This window comes from Tetrao urogallus, assembly GCF_951394365.1.
Source record: "Tetrao urogallus genome assembly, chromosome: 4".
NCBI classification, from domain to species: Eukaryota; Metazoa; Chordata; class Aves; order Galliformes; family Phasianidae; genus Tetrao; species Tetrao urogallus.
The window spans coordinates 61,988,580-62,010,853 of record NC_136817.1 but is presented as its reverse complement, the minus strand read 5'-3'; the positions used below and the strand labels follow the sequence as shown (position 1 = coordinate 62,010,853).

At 41.5% G+C, this 22,274-nt stretch overlaps 1 protein-coding gene across 1 annotated transcript in view; it reads left to right on the top strand.

Moving 5' to 3' along the window:
- Window positions 1-392: 392 nt before the first annotated feature.
- HGFAC (HGF activator) overlaps window positions 393-22,274 on the top strand; it is a gene marked incomplete at both ends in the record, with an annotated part of 39,414 nt that continues 17,532 nt past the window's right edge. Inside the window, 7 exons of the mRNA XM_079534990.1 lie at window positions 393-458; window positions 1,595-1,649; window positions 3,531-3,627; window positions 9,133-9,206; window positions 14,523-14,636; window positions 15,654-15,785; window positions 17,150-17,260. Of these exons, the coding sequence (XP_079391116.1) occupies window positions 393-458; window positions 1,595-1,649; window positions 3,531-3,627; window positions 9,133-9,206; window positions 14,523-14,636; window positions 15,654-15,785; window positions 17,150-17,260 (649 nt within the window). The remainder of the gene's footprint in view (window positions 459-1,594; window positions 1,650-3,530; window positions 3,628-9,132; window positions 9,207-14,522; window positions 14,637-15,653; window positions 15,786-17,149; window positions 17,261-22,274) is intronic.

The window sequence follows — 22,274 nt, the reverse complement described above, 5'->3', positions numbered from 1 at the left end:
AGGGGAAAGAGACGGAAACTGTCTGGGTGCTAGACAGCTCCTGATTACAAGCACCATTGGATCAGCTGCTCTGGAGGAGCCCTTACCACCTGCTGAGTTCCACAGAAGAAGAAAGGACACTGACAACCAGCAGCCAGGGTCAGACACATGATAAACTCTTAACTCCATGCAGTTTAGGCAGTGTATCTTGCTACATGGCATTCCCATCTACCCGCAAAGGCATTAATGATTAACAACGATAAGAGCTCTGCTTACTTAGAGAACTAGAATACCCTACAGTCAAACAAATTGCAGTCCTTTGAGAAAACTCGTTGCTTATTCACCCTCCTGCTTCAGCCCAGCCCTGGAAGTTTCCTTCCGCCAGGCAAAACCTCAGTGAGAGGGGAGTGAAGATGAAAGCTTGTGCTCCTTTCACTCTCATCTTGGCTCTGGCTCTGAGCGGTGACTGTATGAAGAAGGTAAGTCTGATTGCTCTGCCTCAGAGTGGCAGATCAGCGACGTGCTGCCTAGCAAGGCAGTGCTGCCCGGGGCTGGATGAGTGATGCCACCAACCAGGTGGAAAGAAGGAGTGCTTCAAACGCAGAGGGGTTTGCTAGATCAAGGCCCACAGCAGTGCTGACTAAGCAATGTTTATAGGATAGCTCATCCCTTCTGCATAGCTGATAGCCCAGGCCCACACTTGTGTATCTTTATAGTTATTTTTACTTCATCAGCTACATTAAAACTAGCCCAGATGTACTCAAATGATGCTGTAATCCCAACTATTTGAGCAAACTGCAGAAGTATCTTCTTAAACATTCTATGTTGGGGCAGAAGGGGATATTCACAATGTCTATGACAGAGCTCAGCCTTGGCATTGCAGACTGCCTAATGCAAACAGAAGTAGTGCGGAGTTTGAGTGCAAAAATTGTTTCTTCCTCAGAAATGATCAAGCTCTCTCAGTATATCTTAGCAACAGCTTTGCCTTATCCCTTGCTTATTGGATTCTGTATCCACATCCATGTTCATGATGCGCTGCTTCCTTGACTGTTTTGTGATATTTTTGTTTTGCTATAAATCAGCTGTCAGCACCTTTGGTGGCAGCAGCACTTTATGTGTATTCCCCATTTTTTATTATTTCCTGTGGTTTTAGATTAGCTCTAACGAGCAATGATGCTTTCTGCTTGCTGATTGGTAAACCCAAATAAAGTTGAGGTTGCTTTCTTAGCTAATGCCCTGAGGGATACAGCTAAATGGCAGAAAAAGTCAAATCCTAGGATATTATTTGTAACTGTGAGCTGGCCCCAGAATGCATACATTCATTTCACAGAGGAAAAAAGGAGATGTGTCTCTTGGCAGTAGCAAGATATAATGGAACGGATCCTCAGCCCTTATGGTATTGTGCTAGATTCTCCTGGTTTAAAAGAGAGCTTCTGCTATCCAGTGTTTATTTACTCCCATTCATCAGATTGTGCCCCAGCTGAAATCAGATGCAAATAATGAGATCTGTGTGGAAGAACTGAGAGAAATACAGTTTGAGGGCACATTTTTCTCTACAGGATTTCCTGGAGTGAACTTCTTTCTTCATTCCACATTCTTTCTTCTCTCTTCGTAGCACCACAAATCTGGGCCAAGAAGAGACTCAAAACATGGCTTCACTCACCTGCAAGGTACAGAGTCAAATCCAGTAGTTCTCATGACAGTAAGAATGATCTGCCTATCTGCATCCACACTGTGCAAGCCAGCAGTAAGCCTGTCTTTGTTTCAACATGCATAAGGATTATGGAATGGTTATGACTATTAATTTCTGTGTAGATGTGAACTTGGGATTAGCTCAGACATCCCAGGTAATTTTCCTTCAGGTGGGGATTAATGCGAAAATGCTGATGAGATTTTCATTTTTCTGAGCTTGTGTGGCTTATCCTGTCTCCTGAAATGGTGGGGCTGTGATGTGCAACTCCCTTTATTTTCATCAGAGCTGTGTCTGCCCTATGCTTTAAAGTACACAAGCAGCTCTTTGAATGTACGGGTTCAATTTCTGCAACTGCCCTTGATCTCTGTTGAGGAGGATTTGAGTTCCATACAATTTGCTGTGTAGCATTTGTTTTGAAACCTGAAGTTTCAGACATCCTGGCTGCGTGCAGACATTGCAGACTTCCAGTTTTAAAGCCTTTATTGCCCTGTGCTTTTGCTGTTGTGGTTTGTATGAATTGGGCTGTTACTTGTGCCTTTGTAGCTTAGAACAGTCTTTAATGACCGTTGGGATTAAATATGTCTTCTCAATGGAATTATTTTCACAACGTTCTAGCTACTTCTAAAGGGAGCCATCAAACAGTGAAGGTAAATAGCTGAACATTCACCCAGTTAGCTCCGACAATGAATACTAGGCTTCAAGAAGAGATAGCAAAGTGACTGGCGTAATTGTTTTGCACTGGCAGACACAGGGACAGCCAAGGCCAATAAAGTGACCATAATTGTAGCTGGCTAGGAAAGTTTGGACCACAGGGATGGGTTGTTTTTCATGGTGCTAATAACTGGCCTCAGCAGTGATTTGAGATGATGTGTCAGGGCTTGCCAGGGTTAACTGATATCACAGTGCTGTGCAGGAGCCCCAGCTGTGACTGCAGGGGTAGGCTCAGGATGAGGAGGGTGATGTCATCACCAAAATGTTGGAAATAGGCAGTATTTGACCATGGCTCTATGCCCTGTTCCTCACCTATCCCAGCAGCTGGTTTCCCATTTATCCTCCTGGTTCTCAGAACAGATTTATTTTAGTTAATGGTTAAATAAGCTCCGACAGTTTTTCGTTGTCTTTTCTGTCTCCAGTCTCTTTCATTCTCAACATTCATCTTGAAGGATTTTTTTCTGCTAGACTACCACTACCCTTTCTTATACTACAGTTATCACTGACTTGGCAAATAGAACACTTGCCCTTCTCAGATACCTGTCCCATCAATTTCTATCCACTTATCCCAAGGGAAAGGTGGTAAGATCAAAATTCTCTGCCATCTCCTAACCTTTAAAATCCTCTTTCCCCTGGCTGTTTCTATTTCAACTTGTACTGCCTTGTGCCTTAATTGTTTTAAACAGATGTTACAAAGTGATAGGTAGCCTGGAAGGATACTACATCAGAAATCAATTTAATCTGCTGTTACAATACTACACAATTAGAAATTATAATTGCAATTAATGAATGTAATTGCCATTTGCTGTACCAGAAATTGCAATGTATTTTATACTTGAAAGGCTCTATTTACCACAGAGCCCATCACTCTCTGTTGATTTAGTAATTATATGAGATTTTAGACTTTTTCTTAAATAATAAAGTTGTAAAGATACAGAAAAACCAAAGTATAGCTGAAAAATTTGAAGTTAGCCATCTATAGCCGGGGAGTTGGAACTTGATGATCCTTGAAGATGCTTCCAACCTAAGCCATTTCATGATTCTGTGATGACTTACAAGTTAATATAATAGCAACGTAATACGTATATGCACGCACCTCTGGGCTGGTGTTCAGCTGCATGGTGAAGTTTTTATTCTTGTATTGCAGTGTTTACAGAGGATGGAAATTTATGCACGTTTCCTTTCCGGTATGGTGGAAGGTTTTATCACTCGTGTTTATCAAATCTATTTTCCCGAAAGAAATGGTAAGTTAACATTTCTCATAAACACAGACAGTGTTTAAAGGAAAATATGCTTTTAGTGTTTTTGTCCTTAGTGTCTGTAGTTTTTTTGTAGTAACTAACATGGGTTCATCATCTCACATCTACTGAGCGCAATTATGTTACCCTGCTGATGCTCATAGCCTTTGGATCAAAGAGCACACAGATAGGAATGAACCCAGTCACGCAGGACCTAAGGCCACAGAAAGCTTAGCACCTACAGAAATGTTTTTTTCTTGGCCTTCAGATTGGTAACAGCTGGTACAGAATGAGCCAGAACAAGGAGTTAGCCACTGCTGAAAGCAAAAGGGAAGATAAGGACCACCTGTAAGCAATGACCTTCTTAAAGAATCTATTGATTTGCATTGACTGTATTTGTACTGCTGCAGGGACAAGCTGATCTTTGAAGAAAGCTGGCTTTTCCCCCTAATGTCTCCTCATTTTATCCTGATTTTCATCAGATTCTTTTCATGTGGTGTAGTGCTCCTGCTTGCGCGTAGAAATTCATTCCATTAGTATGTTTGAGACCAGGTTCCTTATTTTGGATGAAGGCTATTCTTTCAAACATGTAAGTTGTTATCAATACTTGTTATTCTTTTAGGGTTAAGGGTAGTTATGTGGGAACTCTAGTAAGTAGCAAATATGCAAGAGTAATTTTGCAGCTGTATCTTTGTAACAAGCATGTTAACAGAAGCTAAAAGTAATTAAACTGGTAATAAGTAGCTATCAGGAATGAGAAAAATATGTATGTAGAGATGAAATCTGTTAAAGAAATGTACATACATGTTTTTAGGATGGAGATAATATTTTATAGAGTGCGTTTTGCTGGCCCAGACAGAACTCACAGTTTTTATATAGTATTTCCTGACTTTTTTTTGTGATCTGTATCCTTTTTCTGATGATATATCTCTTTTAAGTGTATGTGCTGGTGTAATGTGAACAGTAAAACTCTACATGAAAACACTGAAGACCTGGAGTGGGCCCTGAGAAAGGCAACAAAGCTGGAAGGGTCAGGAATGAGTCTTACAGGGAGCAGATGTGGAAACTAGGATTGTTCAGTCTAGAGAAGAGGAGACTCAGGGGAGACATTATTGCTCTCTACATCTTCTCTGATTTGAGGTTGTGGTGTGGTGGGCGTCAGCCTCTTCTCCCAGGTAATTGTGATAGAATGAGAGATACAGGCCTAAAGTTATGCTGGGAAGGTTCAAGTTAGATACTAGGAAAAATTCCTTCTTAGGAAGAGCGGTGATGAATTGTAACAGGTTGCTCAGGGAGGTGGTGGAGTCACAGTCCCTGGAGGTGTTTGAGAAACATGGAGATGTGGAACTTAGGACAAGGTTAGTAGGCAATAGTTGGGGCTGGATCGACAGTTAGACTAGATGATCTTAGTGGTCCTTTCCAATCTTAATGCTCCTATGATTCTTTGTTGCAAATAGGCACAGAGCTTTGGGTTAGGAGACTACTACATCAGTACAATCCAGAAAATAAAATCTTCAAGAGAAGGAGAATTTGGGAACATCTTCGCTTGAGAAAGGGAGCAAAAATCATTTTCTTGTGTGGTACCTGTTTTTGATGGACTGTAGCCACAAAGAATTTGACTTCTGGGACCGCTTGTTCTCAAGCAGTTCTTAAGATGAGTCTTGCTAAAAACAAATACACGAAGAATCAGTAATTAACAAGTTAGACCACAGAAATGGAAAGGCAGGGTATGTATGAGATCCAAGGTTAGAACGTGCTTTGCAGGTGACCTTGAGGAACATATAGTTGTAGTTCCTATTTTTTTTAAAAGCCATTTACAAGCATGAAGATGAGGAGAATGGCTGGAGCTGTTTGGTTTTGACAAATCATTTCTCTCTGGTTGACCTGCTGGCCAATATTTACTCTTCTTTCATGAGCTAAAAGCAATCCAGCGTGTGACTCTAGGCATGGAGATGCTGGGAACAGAGACCTGAAGGGCAACTGGGAAATGTACTCTGGGCATGTTTATGTGACCTGGAACCAGCCCATATGTGGCTGCCACTGACAGCTGACAGGGACACACAGCAGACAAGGAGAAGGCTCACCCCCCTCCTTCTCCTTCCTGCCTGCGAACAAGGATGGAGGTTGTGGGAGACCAGGGACAAATGCAAGGAAACCAGACTAGGAGAAAATAGCACACTGTTTTGCTAGTTTTTGAATGCTTTTCTTAACCTGAGGAGGTTTTGTGCCTTATCAGACCTAAGAGAGTGCTGGATTGTGTACTTAAGGAGTCCTTCTTAATCCTTAAGGTATGACTCAAAGCGGGACTTTTTTTGGCTTCCACTGGCTTTAGTTTTCTTATATGCATTCTTATACTACCTATACTACGTAAGTATCATGTGTTAACTCATCATATTTGGCTTAATAAAAAGACTGTCCTACTTCAGAAAGCACTGGAAGGTAGCGTCTATCTTAACACAGAGGAGAGCATTTCATTTATGAAATGCAGTGTTGATTCCAAGGGCTAAATATGTTAAGAAGATCAGGCATTACTTTGATGGCTTGTAACAATAAATATTTCAACACAAGTCGGAGTTCTGCAGAAATCTCTCCTTGCTTTCTCTGAGAACAACAAACAACGTGGTATCTTTATAAATATTTATTGAAAATGCAGGAAAGAAGACAAAACAATTTCAGTATTCTAGCAACAAATTTCCTTTAACAGAATTCTGTATTGCATTTTCCTTTATTTATAATCTGTTCTCACTAATGAAGCCCATTTAGCAGTCTCTTACTAGGTACTAAGAGGTTGTGTAAATATACAGTTTCTGTTAGGAAAAATTTAGCTTGAATTCTTGCTGAATTTCATTCTCACTTCCGGAAAAGACAAAACAGCACAGGGACAGAGAAACTGAAGATGTAATGAACACTGAAGAATAGTGAAGCAGCTTTGAGGATGTGTTGAGCTTCTTCTGTGGAATAAGAAGAACATGGCAGAAAACATGAAAGGTTGATACAAATGTGCAGGCAGCCTGGCAGCACAGGTTGAGATTAATATATTCATAGTCCCTGTGTGGGAGGATGAGAGGATCAGTGGCTTGTGGGAAGCCAGAAGGAGAAGCAGTCAGGATCTCTGGTAGTGTGGAGAGAGAGAGAGAGAGAGAGAGAGAGAGAGAGAGAGAGAGGAAAAAAAAAAAAAAAAAAAAAAAAAGGCATTGAGGAAGTAAAAATCTGGTTCTCTATTTGCTTAGAACTTGGTTACCTGCCTGACAGAGTCTAGAGAGCATCATTTTTCATATATTTTTATCCCACTGAGTTTGCTTAAATTCATTTTGACAAATACTCAGTTCTGCTTTTAAGTGTTTTTTCCTTTCCTTTTGCCTCTCCCATGCTGCCCAGTGTAACACCTCTCTGCTAAATCAATAATTATGTCAGTCAGAAAGCGCTGCTGCTGCTTCTCCATTGTTACTGAAATGTTAAGTCTGAGCCTGTTGTGCCAACAGTAACACAGCTGACACGCTACTGAGAGTCACTGTAATCTTCGTGTGCTGCAGACCTTTAAAAGAACGTGATCTGCTTCCCACTAAAGAGTACAAGGAAATTTCCCTTAACTCCCTCAGATCATCATGGACTTTAAAGTCTGTGAGAAAACTGCATCTTTAAGGATGTCACTTTAGTCTGCACTGCACTATTCAGTACTGTTTTTTTTATGAATCTTTTATGATTAAGGTCACCTAACCTATTATGCACAGCCTATTCAGATGTTGCATAGAAAATAAAGCATTTAAAATACCTCATAGAATCTAATGAAGGATTAGTGTAAGGCAGTTAAAATGGTAGATGTGCTCTACAATTAAATTTTGTTCTAGCTTGGGAAGTTCTGTGGTAGAAAGATAACGTAACTGTTCAATACATGATAAAACTGCACATAATAAGTTATCTGATGTTAAATAAAGCTAACTCCTGTTGCTTGCTATGCCCTGTAGCCACATATTTCCCTGTGTAGTGACAGCAAATATAGCTGATATTTATTTTAGTATCATGGAATCAGATGATCGTTTAGTCTTGAAGAGACCTTTAAGATCACAAGTCCAACTACCAACCTGACCTACTGAGTTCTATCACTAAACCACATCCCAAAACTGTGTCCCTTGGTGCCAAGTATGGTTAGAAACAAAGTTTTGATGCATAGGATGCTGGGGCAAGATGTGGACTTGTGGAGTTAAGGTTTTGTTCAGCCACTGCCTGTCTGACCTTCAGAAGCTTATATCTACCTCTGTAAGAAAGGAATATAAGCTTAATGCTCCTTGGAATGTAATGAATCTTGGGGAGAACAGAGGGATAAGGACAAGGAAAGTGCACAGATCACACAGTTGTCAAAGTCCATCTGGATGGTGCTTTGGTAACATTCACAAAGTGCCTGTGGTGTGCAGGTTTCAAAAGAGATGCAGGGTTTTATCTGTGCCTCTTGAAGCCATCCTCATGTCAATTATTTCCTCAACTTGTCAGGCAAGCTGGAAAGTAGGAATACTTTAAAGGAAGTGAGCATAAAATACGGTTTCCACGGAAAGCAAGGAGAAGGTCCCTCTTTGGGTAGTCTTCTGCCTCTGCAGATCATTGAAGGTAACAGCAGGCATGAGAAAGGGGTTGGGTCCTGCTTGGCTTGTTTTGTTTGTCTCCTGTAATGAATATGGGAGCCATGATTTATTTGCTTTTGTTTAGTTTTTCATTTCTGTCTTTTGTTTTCTTATCTTACAAACAGAAAGCAGACTTCCCCTTCCCACCATCCCCCCTGGAGGATTATTTGGAGATCTCAGATCCTGCTTCCACATCTCAGTCTGCATTTGATTTAAGATAAATGAAGCAGAGTGTCTTTAACAAAAACAAAACAAAAAACCCACAAAAGCACATACATTTTTTCCTCCGGTGTTGAGAGTTTGAATGAAATAGATGCTAATAAGGAAAACAAGAACGAATTTCCTTATAACAAAGAGTCAAAGACATATAGAATGGATATTATGAAAAAATTCTTCTCTGAAAGAATGATCCAGCACTGGAACGGTCTGCCTAGGGGGTGGTTGACTCACTGTAGGTGCTTAAGAAATGCTTAGATGTGGTACTAAGAGACATGGTTTAGTGGGGAAATATTGGTAGTAGGTGGATGGTTGGACTGGATGGTCTTGGAGGTCTTTTCCAGCCTTAGTAGTTCTATGGTAGTTTCAGTGCAGCCATGTACTTGGCCTTCCTGGACTGAGGACAAAAAGAAGGTGCCTAGCTCTATTGAAGCAATATTCTCAAGGACACAAGGGTCCTCTAAGGGTAGCTGTAATCCTGTAAATCTTCATAAGCATTTTCTCTGCAGGATTTTTATCTTAAGTAAAAATTTCCAATATGCTGCACACAACAATGGGGTAAATGAACTTCCCATGGCTGCCTTCATGCTCTGTGATTGTGATGGAGACTCTTGATTCACCTGATGCAACATCTGAGCTCTTTGAAGCTGTGCTAAACCACACTTTTCATTCTTTCCAGGTGTTCAACAACACATAACTACGACCGGGACAGGAAATGGGGGTACTGCGCGTGGCTGTCCACAGAGCACTCAGGTAAGGCGAGCCACTGCTGAGTCACTCTGTGTGCCTGCTTCCCATTTTCCACATGTAGTAATAGTCTGTGCCTTCCCTGTGGCTTTTAACTTGTGAACACAGAACAAGCCTTCACATTAGGTGTTCCCAAGAGCTTCCTGTGAGTCTACATAACCATAGCATAGGGCTGTGAATACTACAGAGTCTTTAATTCACTCTTGATTAACCTGAAGCCATGAGAGAAACTATGGCAGAGCAAACATGGAAATCTGAGCTCCTGCTGGAGCTGAGCACAGAGATGATCATCAGCTTGGAGATGTCTTTTAGATTTTCCTTCTAGTGATCTCAGTAAGGAGCAGTTCTCCTTTGGATGGTGAAGCACTGGAACAGGTTGCCCAGAGATGTGGCAGATGCCCCATCCCTGGAGACATTCAAGGTCAGGCTGGATGGGGCTCTGTGCAACCTGATCTAGCTGTAGGTGTCCCTGTTCATGGCAGGACAGTTGGACTAGATGATCTTTAGGGGTCACTTCCAATTCAAATGATCCTATGATGGTTCAGTGATTCTATGGCAACCAAGCTTCTTCATGTTTTGGAGAATACAAGAGGACGGGTGGTTCATTGCAGGAGTACTGAGGGACAATGAATGGGTTACTTAGCATTGTAACAGCTTCATGTGGGTCACCACACTCAAGTGCTGTGATTACACACATTGTGAAAGTCTGTCTAAATGGAGAAGCCAGGGTCTGTGGCAAGCTGTCTATATGCTGCTTCTAAGCAATGCTGTGGGTGAAGACACCATGTCCCAAGTATTCTGGTAGGGATCATGCTGCCCTCAGCACTGCCTTGATGGCTGGCCCTTGCTGTCCCCACCTTCAGCCTTCATGGGCTGATTGACTGGGGGTTCTCATTTTGAAACATCTAACTCATTCATTTTGTAAGGAACATATAGATATCTAGGCCTCATTTGCACAATAACTGACCAGCATTGAAAAATCTGATGTACTGACCAAACTTCATGTCCCAGTATCTATTTTGGATCTGTATCTGAATGCTGATCATCTTCCTCTTTTCTCTTTGGAACTACTTTCAGTTGTGACCTGTCTTCTTCAGTCTGTGGGATCAGGATGGGTACCTTTACTTGTTCGCTTCTAACTTTCGAACAAAGGGCATTTTCTACCTTTCCCTTGCAGAGTTCTCTGTCACGTCAGGAGTCTCATTGCCAAACTGATTACAATCTACCAGAGCACTTGAAAAGCCAATGCAAGCTGAATCATCCTGAGAATCTAAAATTAAGCAGTGTGCAACATCATCATTTTAAACTGAACAACTTTAAATTATTTTCCAGCCTGGTTTTAAAACAGATTAACAGTAGATCAGAGACAAATGACCTAATCCCATAACAAGCAGCAGCACATGTGCCTTTGTAATGCAAGTATGTCAGATGTGAATGCTGAATATAGATAGTTCATGCTTGCAAGAGTCAAGTTATGAGGGCTTCACTTGCTTATTCATGAGTGCCCTCTCAGAGCTTGGAAACAGTAACTCTCATTCTGCTGTGAATTTAAAAGGAGCATTCCTGCCTCACTCTTATTAGTTACAAGAAACACTCTTTACTGTTGTGACATGGAGCACCTTGGCATCACCCGCTGCTCCTCCTGTGCAGAAAGCAGAGGACCAGGTCTTACAAAAGCTGCACGCTTTCAGGACCCAAGATAGTCATTTTGGCCAGGATGAGCGCTCCCCAGTGGAGGCTGGATTTACTGGGGATCCCTCCATCCTCCCCCTCCCCACTGCTGCCCCAGGGTTCCTCATGTCACCTCTGTCCCTCTCCTTTCCCATCATTGCAGTCCTGATAGTTTCTTGTCTTGCTCATTTTGGAGACAAGGCTTTGGGGACTCTCCAGATCATTTTTGTCTGTTATCCACCATAGGGTTGGGTAAGATGATTTGCCAAGAGAAAGCCCTCTCAAGAGCCTGCCTCTTGCTGAGGGCTGTCAATGTACCATAATCCTGGAGAGACCTTGTCCTGATTTCTCGTTCTTCTCCAGAAAAGAAAGTTACATGTGTGAAAGAGGAAAGAAAAGAGAAAGGGGAATGAGGGAGAGGGAAGGGAACACAGCTGCTACAAAGAAAATACAGGAGCATTAAGGTTTTTGTACAATTAAATAAGTCTGTACAAGTTGATATATTTGTAAGCATAGTTCTATTTATTTCTTTTAAGCAGCAAGTGCTGTATTTGGACTTGAAAAACATTTAGCTGATTGTCAGGTTAAAGGCAAAGGGTTTATGGTAAGGTCAAAAGGAAGGAGTGGTAAATGGCTGAAGGGAACTTCAAGAAAATGGAGGAAAGCTCACATGCTGGGAAGATAGCTGGGAAGAGAGCAACAGCCCAGTTGAATAATGATGATTTTCTAAATGTGGAAGATGCACGATTTTTATCGTGAAAAAAATCCAGCTAAGATATTACAACTTTGAGGAAATCTCAGCTGCTTTATAGTACACAAAAAGCAGTAAAAAATGAAATTCCAGGGAGATTTGACTCCTTGACTGGAGATTTGTGAGAAGTGTGTGAATTGGGATGGGGAAGGATCAAAGGCTGAAGCATGGATTCTCTCCAGATCTAGATTGCCCCATGCATGTGGGAAGTCTGCTTGAAACCACCAGAGTTGCATACAAGTCGGTGTTAAGCAAGTGTTTGTGGCATCGATCCAGAAAAATACTTCTGCCAATTTCCAGAGAAAGTTTAATCACCAAACCTTTGGCTCCAGGGTGAAGTGAAGCGCTTGTATAAAGGCTCTGCTGGAGGGAAATGTTTGTGCTGTGCAGCACAGAGCCAGAGCTCACAGAAACAGCCCCTGCAGTGCTTGTTCAGCCCCCCCAAAATTAGCAGGGGTTTTATTTTGCCTTTAGGAGATATCTGTTCAGGTTTCTGGAGAATCTTCCTCTCCTGCCCGAGAAATCCTGTGAAGAGCATGTGTAGGATCTGCCTGAGGTGAACACAGTCATGAACGGGGCCAACCAGGCTGTGCATGCACAGCTCAGATATACGTTCAAATATACGTGCATAAGTGTGCAGTGTCATTGTGTTTGGAACTGTCAGATCTTGTGCAGTCTGTCAATACTATTGCTCTGACCAGACTGCTGAATATCTGGAAATCTTAGACAAATAGCCAGAACCCTAGAGTGGCCTAGTTTTGGAAGGTGACAGACAACCAGCCAAGAGATTTCTTTTTCCTAAGAGGTGCTTGAAGAGATATGAAAAGAAGAAGTAGAGGCACGTGGGCTGCGCAGTTATGAGGAAGAGGCTCTGTCCCATGAGGGGCTTTGAGGAAGAGCAGCCCCTGAGAAAGGTGGGTGGCAGAAACCAAAAGTTTTTGTGGGAAGATATGGTTAGAAAGGTGAGGCAAGTCTCCTGTGCAGCCTTTGAGAGGTGAAGCTGATGTCAGGGTGGCTGCCAGCAAGAACAAGTTGTTTTTCCCATGAGATTTAGACTCTGGCTGAACAGGCAAGGACTTGGACTCCCCATTTAACACATATTTAGTGTTGGATAGGAGTCCTCAGAGAGAAAGTGATGTTGTTCATCTGCTTAGGAGCACCTCTTGGAGGTAGAAGTTTGAGCTGGACTCCAGGACAGGAGGGAAGGGGTGTGGAATAGCCAGGGGAAGTCTGGCCAGAGGGGTGAGTGGGATGCAGTGAGGATCTCCAACCAGGAAAGATAGGAGGGGCTGGAAGTACTCTTCGTGGGTGTAATGAGGTGTAGTCTCTGTACAGAGCCCTGCTGTACCTGAAGATGGAGAGCAAGTCATGGTTTTGATGTGATTGGTACAGGAAATACCGAATTTGCCTTTGAGGAAACATTACGTCACTACAAATTTCATAACTACCAAACAGCACGAACGGTAGAATCATCACTGCCTATACTTGCTTTCCCTTGATGTTATCCTGGAGTGAAACTAGCAGAGAATACACCCAAAGCTGGTATTTCACATCAATTACACCACTCTGTTCTACAGTAAATATTTTGATCTGTGTAGGGGAACTTTCACATTTCCACTGCTGTAGCCAAGTTCAGGAACTGACTTTCATACTTTTCTTAGCTCTGTACGTGTGTGCTTGTTTTCACACATTGCCTCTTATGCTTAGACGCCACTCCAGTGGAAGGAGCACCTGGATTGAGTAACCTCTCACAGAGTCTGAGTAGCTGTAGCAAGGAGGATGAAATGCAGGCAGGTTATTGGGCCATGTCTTCTGCAGGTGCAAAACAAAATGTCAAAACAAGATGTTGGTTGACTTCAGGGGAGACACACTTTGTCACTGCAATCAGGAGCCACCAAAGCTTCCACAACTTGCTTTGATGGAAGTCAAGCTTCCATTGTGTCGTGAGAGAGCTGTCCTAGCACATCACCTACTTACTCTCCCAACTTATTTTCCCATGATTTAGAAGATTCTCGTAAAAGTAGATCTATAGCTCTGCTCCAGTTTAATCTTGTTTGGCCTGATGTATTTGGATGTGCCTTGCTTCAAAAGCTTTTTCCTTTGTTCCAGCTGTCTGTTCATTTTAGACATAATCAAAAAAATCCACAGCAAATTCCTCTGTGGAAGATGGTCCTTGGTGTAATTTGAAAGAGAAATACATAATCCTGGTTATTTCTGTTGAAATGCAAAGCATGCAGGGCAGTAATCCGGGCAGAGCCAGAGCTGCGCCTTCCTCCCCAGTGCAAAGGCACAGCTCCATCTAGTGGATGTCGGCCCATCTTCTTCTTCGCTACAGCCTCCGGTTGGCCTGAGCCCACCGCCCTGGGACGAGTTGTTCATAAAGTAGAATCATAGAATCGTTTGAGTTGGAAGGGACCCTTAAGGGTCATCTGGTTCAACTCCCCTGCAATGAACGGGGGTATCTACAGCTCCATCAGGTGCTCAGAGCCCCTCCAGCCTGACCTTGAGCATCTCCAGGGATGGAGCATCCATCATCTCTGGGCAACCTGTGCCAGTCAGTGCATCACCATTCTTATAATATAAAACCTCTTTCATTATATCCAGTCAAAATCTCCTCCCTTTTAGTTTGAAACCATTTCTCCTTGCCCTATCATCTGGGAAAACATCCAGAACAGTGATTTGTTATATGGTTTTAAAAAGCTGGAAGAGTGTAATTGTTTTGCACCTCAAAACAAAACCAATACACATTGGCTGGATTAACACTATTTCAGATTAAGAGGTAGTATTAAAGCCACTGTGCATCAACCAAAATGGTTAAGGTAACCACGCCAACTCCCAACGCAACAAAGCATAGTTTATCTGGCAGACATTAACAACAGCTTCTTGTGTGGTCCATTTAGATTACTGTGCAAACAACCCTTGCCAAAATGGAGGGACCTGTTTTCTCGCTCATGGTCATAGGACGTACCACTGTGCCTGTCTCGAGGAATTCATGGGAAGAGACTGTCAGATGAGTGAGTATCTTCTTCCTCAAGTGTTACTCCAAGAGATACGGGCAGCAAGAAGAGCTCATTAAAGTTTCCTTAATGAAAAGGCAGTGCTGTTATGCATGATTGTTTCTGTAGGCAGACTTCCAAATGGTTATGACAGACATCCATTAGTGACAGGACAGCTGAAAATAACTTGATTATACAGTTATAAATCCAAGCATGCTCTGAGCCAGTGAGGTATTAAGGTATGGGAAACACAAAGAGCCTTCTCCCCTCCCTTTGCTGTTTTTAAGATTTAAATATCACTTACATGCTTGGAAGTGACTAATAATACCATCCAATAGGGCAGGGAGACATGAAAAAGCAGCAAAACTTCAGGTGATGCCTTACCCTTTCTGCATATGTAGACCTGGGGCCATTTCAGCTTCTGTGATGCCAACCCTAATGCCTGTGCAGCTCCTCTGCCTGCAGGGAATGCAGTGCCAGAGGTGGAGGAGGGGCCAGAGAGCTTTGCTTGGGTTATTTCTCCAGTTTTATGGTGCTGTCACTCCCAGTTTAGTGCATGCCAAGAGAAAAATCAGGCTTTTGCAACAAGACATCCAATTGTGCTTGTCTTTGTTTAACAGAGGCTTCTTCCTACAGCTCTGGACTGCCTCCCAGCATAAGCAAAGATGCCCTTTTCAATGTCAGCTCTCCAGCATAGCCCATCATCTGTGACTGATGCTGTAAAATGAGACAGACACAGTGATACATCACTGATTTTTATCTTTTTGCATTTGGTGGCTGAACTTTTAGGGGTGCTGAAGTGATGCTATCATGTTCACAGAGCTTTAGGAGAAAGTCACCTCTGCCTTTAGGTCCTTGTAGCTACTGCTATGCTGGCTTTGTGTCTTCACACCTTGGGGGATGGCTTGTTGGAGAACCACTAGCTGTCAACAAATGTATCTATTCAATAGGAAGAAAGGGAGTGTAGCATACATGGCACCATCCCCTGCAAGAAATAATCTCAGAAAGACTATTATTTTTCAAACCTCATTTTAGAGAAATGTTTTGATGACAGTCTCTATGAGTTCTTTGATGTGGATGTGAGCTGGTCAAGAGTCAAGCAAGGATCTGTGGAGCAGTGCATTTGCGTGGATGGGCAGATGGAATGCCAGAGAGTTGAACACAAAAGTAAGTGCATTATTTTGTATTGCAGCTCTTGACCTGTGTAGAGTGGGGATAAATTATAATAAGAATATAAAACCTGAGTGGTGTTATCATAGAAAGGCTGTATACTTTGTTCATGTATACTTTTCACAATGGGGTCACATCCTTCCGTGTGTGAGCAGTAATGCTGACCCAGGAAATCACTTCAGTTTGTCAATCCTTACTTGAGGAAGCAATTAAACATAGTAAGCTGAATTTAATGACAAGCCTTAGTGCTGTCCTTGACAGTGATTTAATCCTGATCCGCATTGTGTAGAAATACCGACAGATGATACAGTGGAAATGGTGAAATTTCTGGTGTCACAAGCTCTCTTCCGAAACTGTAAGGTGCCTGAGAGGTACACCCTCATTTACTCTTTCCTGAACACCCACAATCTCTTCCAGTTGCTGCTTTCTCTGGGATTTCTTTCCCAGCCTGTCTTGCTCTTGAATTTCCAGCACATTAACTGTACCTGACTCCAGGATCCCATTTGCCCTGCATTGACCCCAGAGTCCCTATTACTTTAGATTCAACATATCCATTCCAAGTCAGGGCAAAGCTCATGTTTTAAAGCCTCCTCCTTGTTTTGAGGTGTGAGGAAGAGCTGAGCATGCACCCTGGGTTGTCATATATCTGATGAAGCCACCATGACATCTCCCTGTGGGAGGAGAGATGGTAGGAAGCAAAAGTTTCCCTCAGATCTCTATATGCTCCAGCATGGCTATTCTGTTATTGAGTCCAGCTGACCAGATCCATCTCTCCAGACTTACAGTACTGAGTAAACTTCATAAAAGCCTTTTGCAGAAGGTATGCACTTTTATTCCCAATTGAAAGAAGTGGAAGTTGAAGCATGGAGAGAGTTGGTGGCTTTCTAGGACAATGGCAGTCCATGGACATGATAGGAGATTTGGGAAGAATATTTTCTTGTTGCAGACCCTATGTATTTGGCTGAGCTCCCTGCTAAATATGTTATTACAAATTTCAACACAGTTCAGTGGTAAACTTGGAACTGGCAGAACCCTCTGTACAGAAAGAAATGCAAATGTCACCATCATCGCCACCAGTGATAATAATCACCACTTCCTTTTCCCTATTGTTCATTAATAATATTTTTCAAAAGCTGTGCTGACATTATCCAATAAAAATGAAAGCAGTGAGGCAGACCTCAGTAGGCAGAAATCAGTGGTTTCCTTTTCTTCAATTTATATGAGGTCTAGGTCTAAGATGAGTAAAAAGAAAATTTCCCTTAGATGCATGTACAGGAAGAAGATGTACTAAATTACGTTAAAATTGGATTGGTTCTCTTGATAAGTCTGTATCCTTATTTGATTTTGGCTTCTGATTGTAGGTTGTGTTCATGATCCTTGCATGAATGGTGGAGAATGTAAAATGATTGCCTCCAGTGGGAAAACCGTGTGTGACTGCAAAGGACCTTTTGTAGGAAAGTACTGCAATATTGGTAAGTATAACAACGTACTGTGGGAAGGGAATTAGGAGTTTTCAGCTGTATGCGAAGCTGGGGATTTTTTGCCTTTGCAGACATTTCCTGTAATAACTGAGAGTCATGTAAAACTTCACAAACAACTGTTTAATGTATTCCTCCACTGCAAATCATAACACTCTCTTCTTCATTGGAACCCTGATTCTAAAAGTACTTGTTTCTGTCCTCAACCTTCTGGAAAATTAAACGCAGAAATTTTAATCTAATTACTCATGTCCATAAAAGTAGTACGTGGGTCCATTTTGTAGGGTCAGGGTATCAGTGCTGTTATCCAGCGTAAATGCTTCCCCAGGGGTTCAGGAATCTCATGCTGTCTACTCATGAAATAGGAGTTTGTGCTTTGACAAAATCTAGCATCTGGCTATATTTGGAAGCACTGGGCTCTTGTGAGATGTAGACAGAGATAGAACGTACACTCTCTGTTTGGGTTATTTAGTACTTCAAATTAATAGCACATTTAGTGCAACACAGTTTACCTAAAAAATCCTTATGTTACTGGTGGGTCAGGGCAGAGAAACCTGCCTTAGTTGTCTGTGTGCTAGCTCTGTGTTGCTTCTTACTTCATGCTTCGTAGTTTTTGGTGCAACTTCCATGAAGAAAATTCAACTTTTCTCACTTCTGAGATTGTGGCTCTTTGCAAAACTCCCATGCACACTAAATTTTCAAGTTATATCAGTGGCTACTTTTCAACTGCCAAAGGTGTTAGGTGTAATTTGTAACAGACCTGCAGTCATACCAGCCCATGATCCCGTAACTCATAGCAACGGATTGCTCAGGGCATATATCCCAAGACTGGTCTCATCAAAAACAAAGGCAAGGCTCTTGGTGGCTGCACTGGGCACCTAGAGGAATATAATGGATGTAATGCGCTCTGATGTATCAAAGTACTATCTGATGTTCCACTCTGTTCTGGAGGTTGAAAAATGGTGCAGCCATCTATTCAACTGGAAAAAAAAAACAAACAAAAACAAACACCAGAGGGACTGGCAGTACAGATGGAACAACAAATTGCAAGAATTAATTGGCAAATTGAATGATTCATGAACTGGTCCTGAGCTTTGACTCACCAGGTTCTTGATTAATTATGTGAAGTGAGCTTGTGACTCTTGCAAGTCCCTCACTGTATCTCTGTGCTTTTGTCATTTTGTTGCCCCACTGAGATTTTTTTCCAGGCATTACTGCTGCATGGATGTGGGCAAGAAGCTGCATGTATGTCATGCATACGCAGTCTAAAATCCTGGGAGGACTGCACACTGCTCTTCTTCACACTTTCCACATTCCTGTTTAGTTATCAGCTTCTTCTACCCAAATATCTGCAGTGCTGTGCATAAACATCCACTGAGCTCAGCCACGATTATAAACATCAAGAGGGCAGCCTTGTGGATGTAATACTGGTTTCTGTCTGGATAGATCAGAACAAGAAATAAGCAGGTGTTCTTTGATTACTTGTAAATAATAAAGCAAGCATTTAGTTTGCTAAACAAATGGCTTTGAGATGCTTACAAACCATCTGTGTTCAGCTGCCTAACACCCACACACAAAACGGGAACTGAGGGATTGTGTTTATGTGTCAGGGGCTTGCAAAGAAGTATAAAAATAAAATCTAAAAAAATAAAAAACCTCTTAACCAGGATTTAGTTATTCTAAGTTAAAGCCAATAAGTTAGTGCTGGAGTCTGCTGACCTGATACTGCCATTACACCAGGGCAGTGGCATGCTGGTGAGAACACTGGGAGCTGGTGATATCACAGTGTGTGAAGATGATTTTTAAATATGTGTTAGGTTAGTTTAATTCTTCAACCCTTCAATTTGATGCTATGAGCACAGCTGGTTTTTAGTTTCCCTTTGCTCACACGACTGAGTTGGGAGCTTACACTTTAATCTCAGTAGCCTCTGATTATAGCGCTTGATCCAGAGAAAGTTGGAAAGTCACCAGAATGTACTTATTCTAAATTATTCATTTGTAGAGGCAACCTTAAAACCAAATTGTGATGCAAATATGTCTTTAAAAATAAAAGAAAAACCCATTGATTTAATAAACAGTAAGCGTTCCAAAATGTTACTGGGCTGTGAAGTGGATGGGGGTCTTTCTGTCACCTTTTGCTCTCGGCATCTACAAGAATAACCAGGCAATCTTCATCTATTTCTAATAGAAAAACAGCAAATTTATCTTAACACCGCACAAATCTAAATAAATGCATTGTCATCCTTCTTGAGATCATGAGTTCTGCTGTGCCCTGAGCGCTGGCAAAGTAGAAGATTACTGACAAGTATAAGGAGCAGGGAATTACTGAGTAATACTTCTCATTTGAGGATTTTTCTCAGCAAACTGGTGGACATTCTTGTTTAATAGATTCATAGAGTCACAGAATGGCTGAGATTGGAAGGGAGCTTAAAATCATCCTGTTCCAGCCCCAATAGGCTGGTTGTCCCCCACCAGATCAGGCTGCCCAGGGCCCCATCCAACCTGGCATTAAGCACTTCTGGGGATGGAACAGCGATAAGCTCTCTGGACAGCCTATGCCAGTGCCCCACCACTCTCTGAGTAAAGAATTTATGCTTAACATCTAACTTAAATCTCCCCACTTCTAGTTTAAAACCATTCCCTCCTGTCTTATCACTATTAGACCATATAAAAAGTCAGTCCCCTTCTTGCTTATGAGCTCCCTTTAAGTACTGGAAGGCCCAATGAGTCCTTTGCTTGTTTTCCATTGAATTTATCTGAAGTCTGTAGAACTTCATGCCATGAGAAGAAGTTCCAAAATTTAAATAGATATGAAGAAAAACAGTATTTTCTATTGTTAGCTTAAAACCTACTCTCTGGTAGTTTTATTTCTATCCCCTTTGTACTGTGAGTAGCAAAGATTAATTGTAACTTCTATGATTTTGCAGGTACCTCTTTATCTGCCCATTATTTGTTTCTTTTTTCAGATGAAGGGGTCCTTGCTGGGGCTCAAAGACGTTATTCACTGGTCTTATAACTTCCTTGCAAACAGTCATTATAGGTATGAACAAGCTGGCACATTACGAGATGACTAAAAAATAAATAAATAAAACAAAATGGGAGGTGAAAAATGTAACACAGAAGATGTGTATAACAAAGGAGATCTATATACAAAAGACAGGTTCTAATATAGATTTCTATTTTTTGTGATAATGCTGTATTTTCCTGCCGTTAAAGAACAAATCTTCAGTACTAAAGAAAGACATGCCATTTAAAAATGCTCTAGTGCAGTTTATGCATATGATTTCAGGAAAGGAAATCAGATATTTCACCAAAAGTCCCTCCCCACACAGATGCTGTTTTAATTTATGAAAGTGTCCTTTTTTAATTAAGCTTGATTTGTAATAATTGCACTAAAAAATGCACTTGTAAATTTTCAGGAAAAAAATTTCTTTGTATTAAGAAAGTGGTTGTGTTCACTTTGGACACAGAGCTCTTGATGAGAGAGCCTGAATCCAAGTTTTAAGTGAAAATTCATAATTAATTATCCAAACATGAGTAGCAGTTGTGATCTTATTGTACAGGAATGGTAACAGATAGGGTTCAGTCAGCCACTTTGGCAGTGATAAGAAGTGAAAACTCAGAGGCTCGTGAGGGTGGTATTTTGTTGGTGGTCCAAACTGGTGAGGAGAGTGGAGAGGGAATTGTGAATGTTTGAGCGGGAAATGTTTAACTTCAGGAATGTTTAGCTTTGTTGGAGTCAACAACTCATGATGAACAGTTGTGATGATGTAATTGTAAAATTACTTTGATATTCCAGGTTTCTTTGAGCAGAAAGGAGCTGCAGTAGAAATGTTACCTGAATACAGAGGCGAACACAGCTTATGTGCAGCTATTTGGCCAGAGGATATGTTAATCATTTATATTTTGCATTTATAGAATCATAGAATCACTTGATTTGGAAGAGACATTTAAAGGCCACCTGGTCCAACTCCCCTGCAATGAATAGGCACACCACAGCTACATCAGGTTGTGCAGAGCTCCTTCCAGCCTGAGATGTTAGTCAGAGTTGGATGGTGAGGGAAGGAGAATTTTTTTTTGTTTTTTTTGTTTTGTTTTGTTTTAAGGGATTGGTGACTCTGTTTCAATGATTGAAAACCTGCTATTGTATTCACACTACTGGCCTTAGCTGAAATATAAATGGAAACATGTATATTTTGCTTCATTTCTAGGGTAAAAGTAGTTCATTCTCCTCAACATGGAGTTAGTGCTTTGGTATTGTTTTTGGATGTGGGTTTTTAGTTAAATTGGGAGTCTCATTTGCATTTTTAAGTTTATTCTTGATTTATTGGCAAGCATGTTAGTGGCATATTTTTGTTCTCTTTAACTAGCTGCCAAGCCTTTTCCTAAAACACTTACGGATATCTTTGTTGTGCCATCACTGACCAGAGAAATAACTTGAAATCCTATGTGGGTAATTAAGGGGGGTTTCACACTACAAATGTCGGTGGTTTTTCAGCCTTTATCTGTTTTTTCTTGGGTGCAGAATTGCTTTACTCATTGGGTGATACAGTATTTTTGCTAGCTGGGGTTTATTTCTGTTTTTTGTTGTATTAGGAGTTAGCGATAATTCCGGTTCTTGTGGAGCTACTTACAAAATTTAGGCAGCTGGGTAATAGGTGAGCTATGGTTGATTTTTGTGCTTCTCATGCTTAAACAAAAGATGAAGTAGAAAACAGAGCCATGGAAAGCCCATTTAGATTTGTGTCACCATGGTCGTGAGTTGCACCAGATGCTAGGTTTGAAAGTAGAATCATTGAATAGAATTGTAGAATGGCTTAGGTTGGAAGGGGCCTCAAAGATCATCCAGTTCCAACTCCCTGCCATGGGCTGGTGGTCACCCACCAGATCTGCTTCCCCAGGACCCATCCAACTTGCCCTTGAGCACCTTCAGGGATGAGGCATTCACAACTATTTGTTAATTTGTTGTTAATTTTTTAATTAATTAATTTATTTATTTTTTAATTGG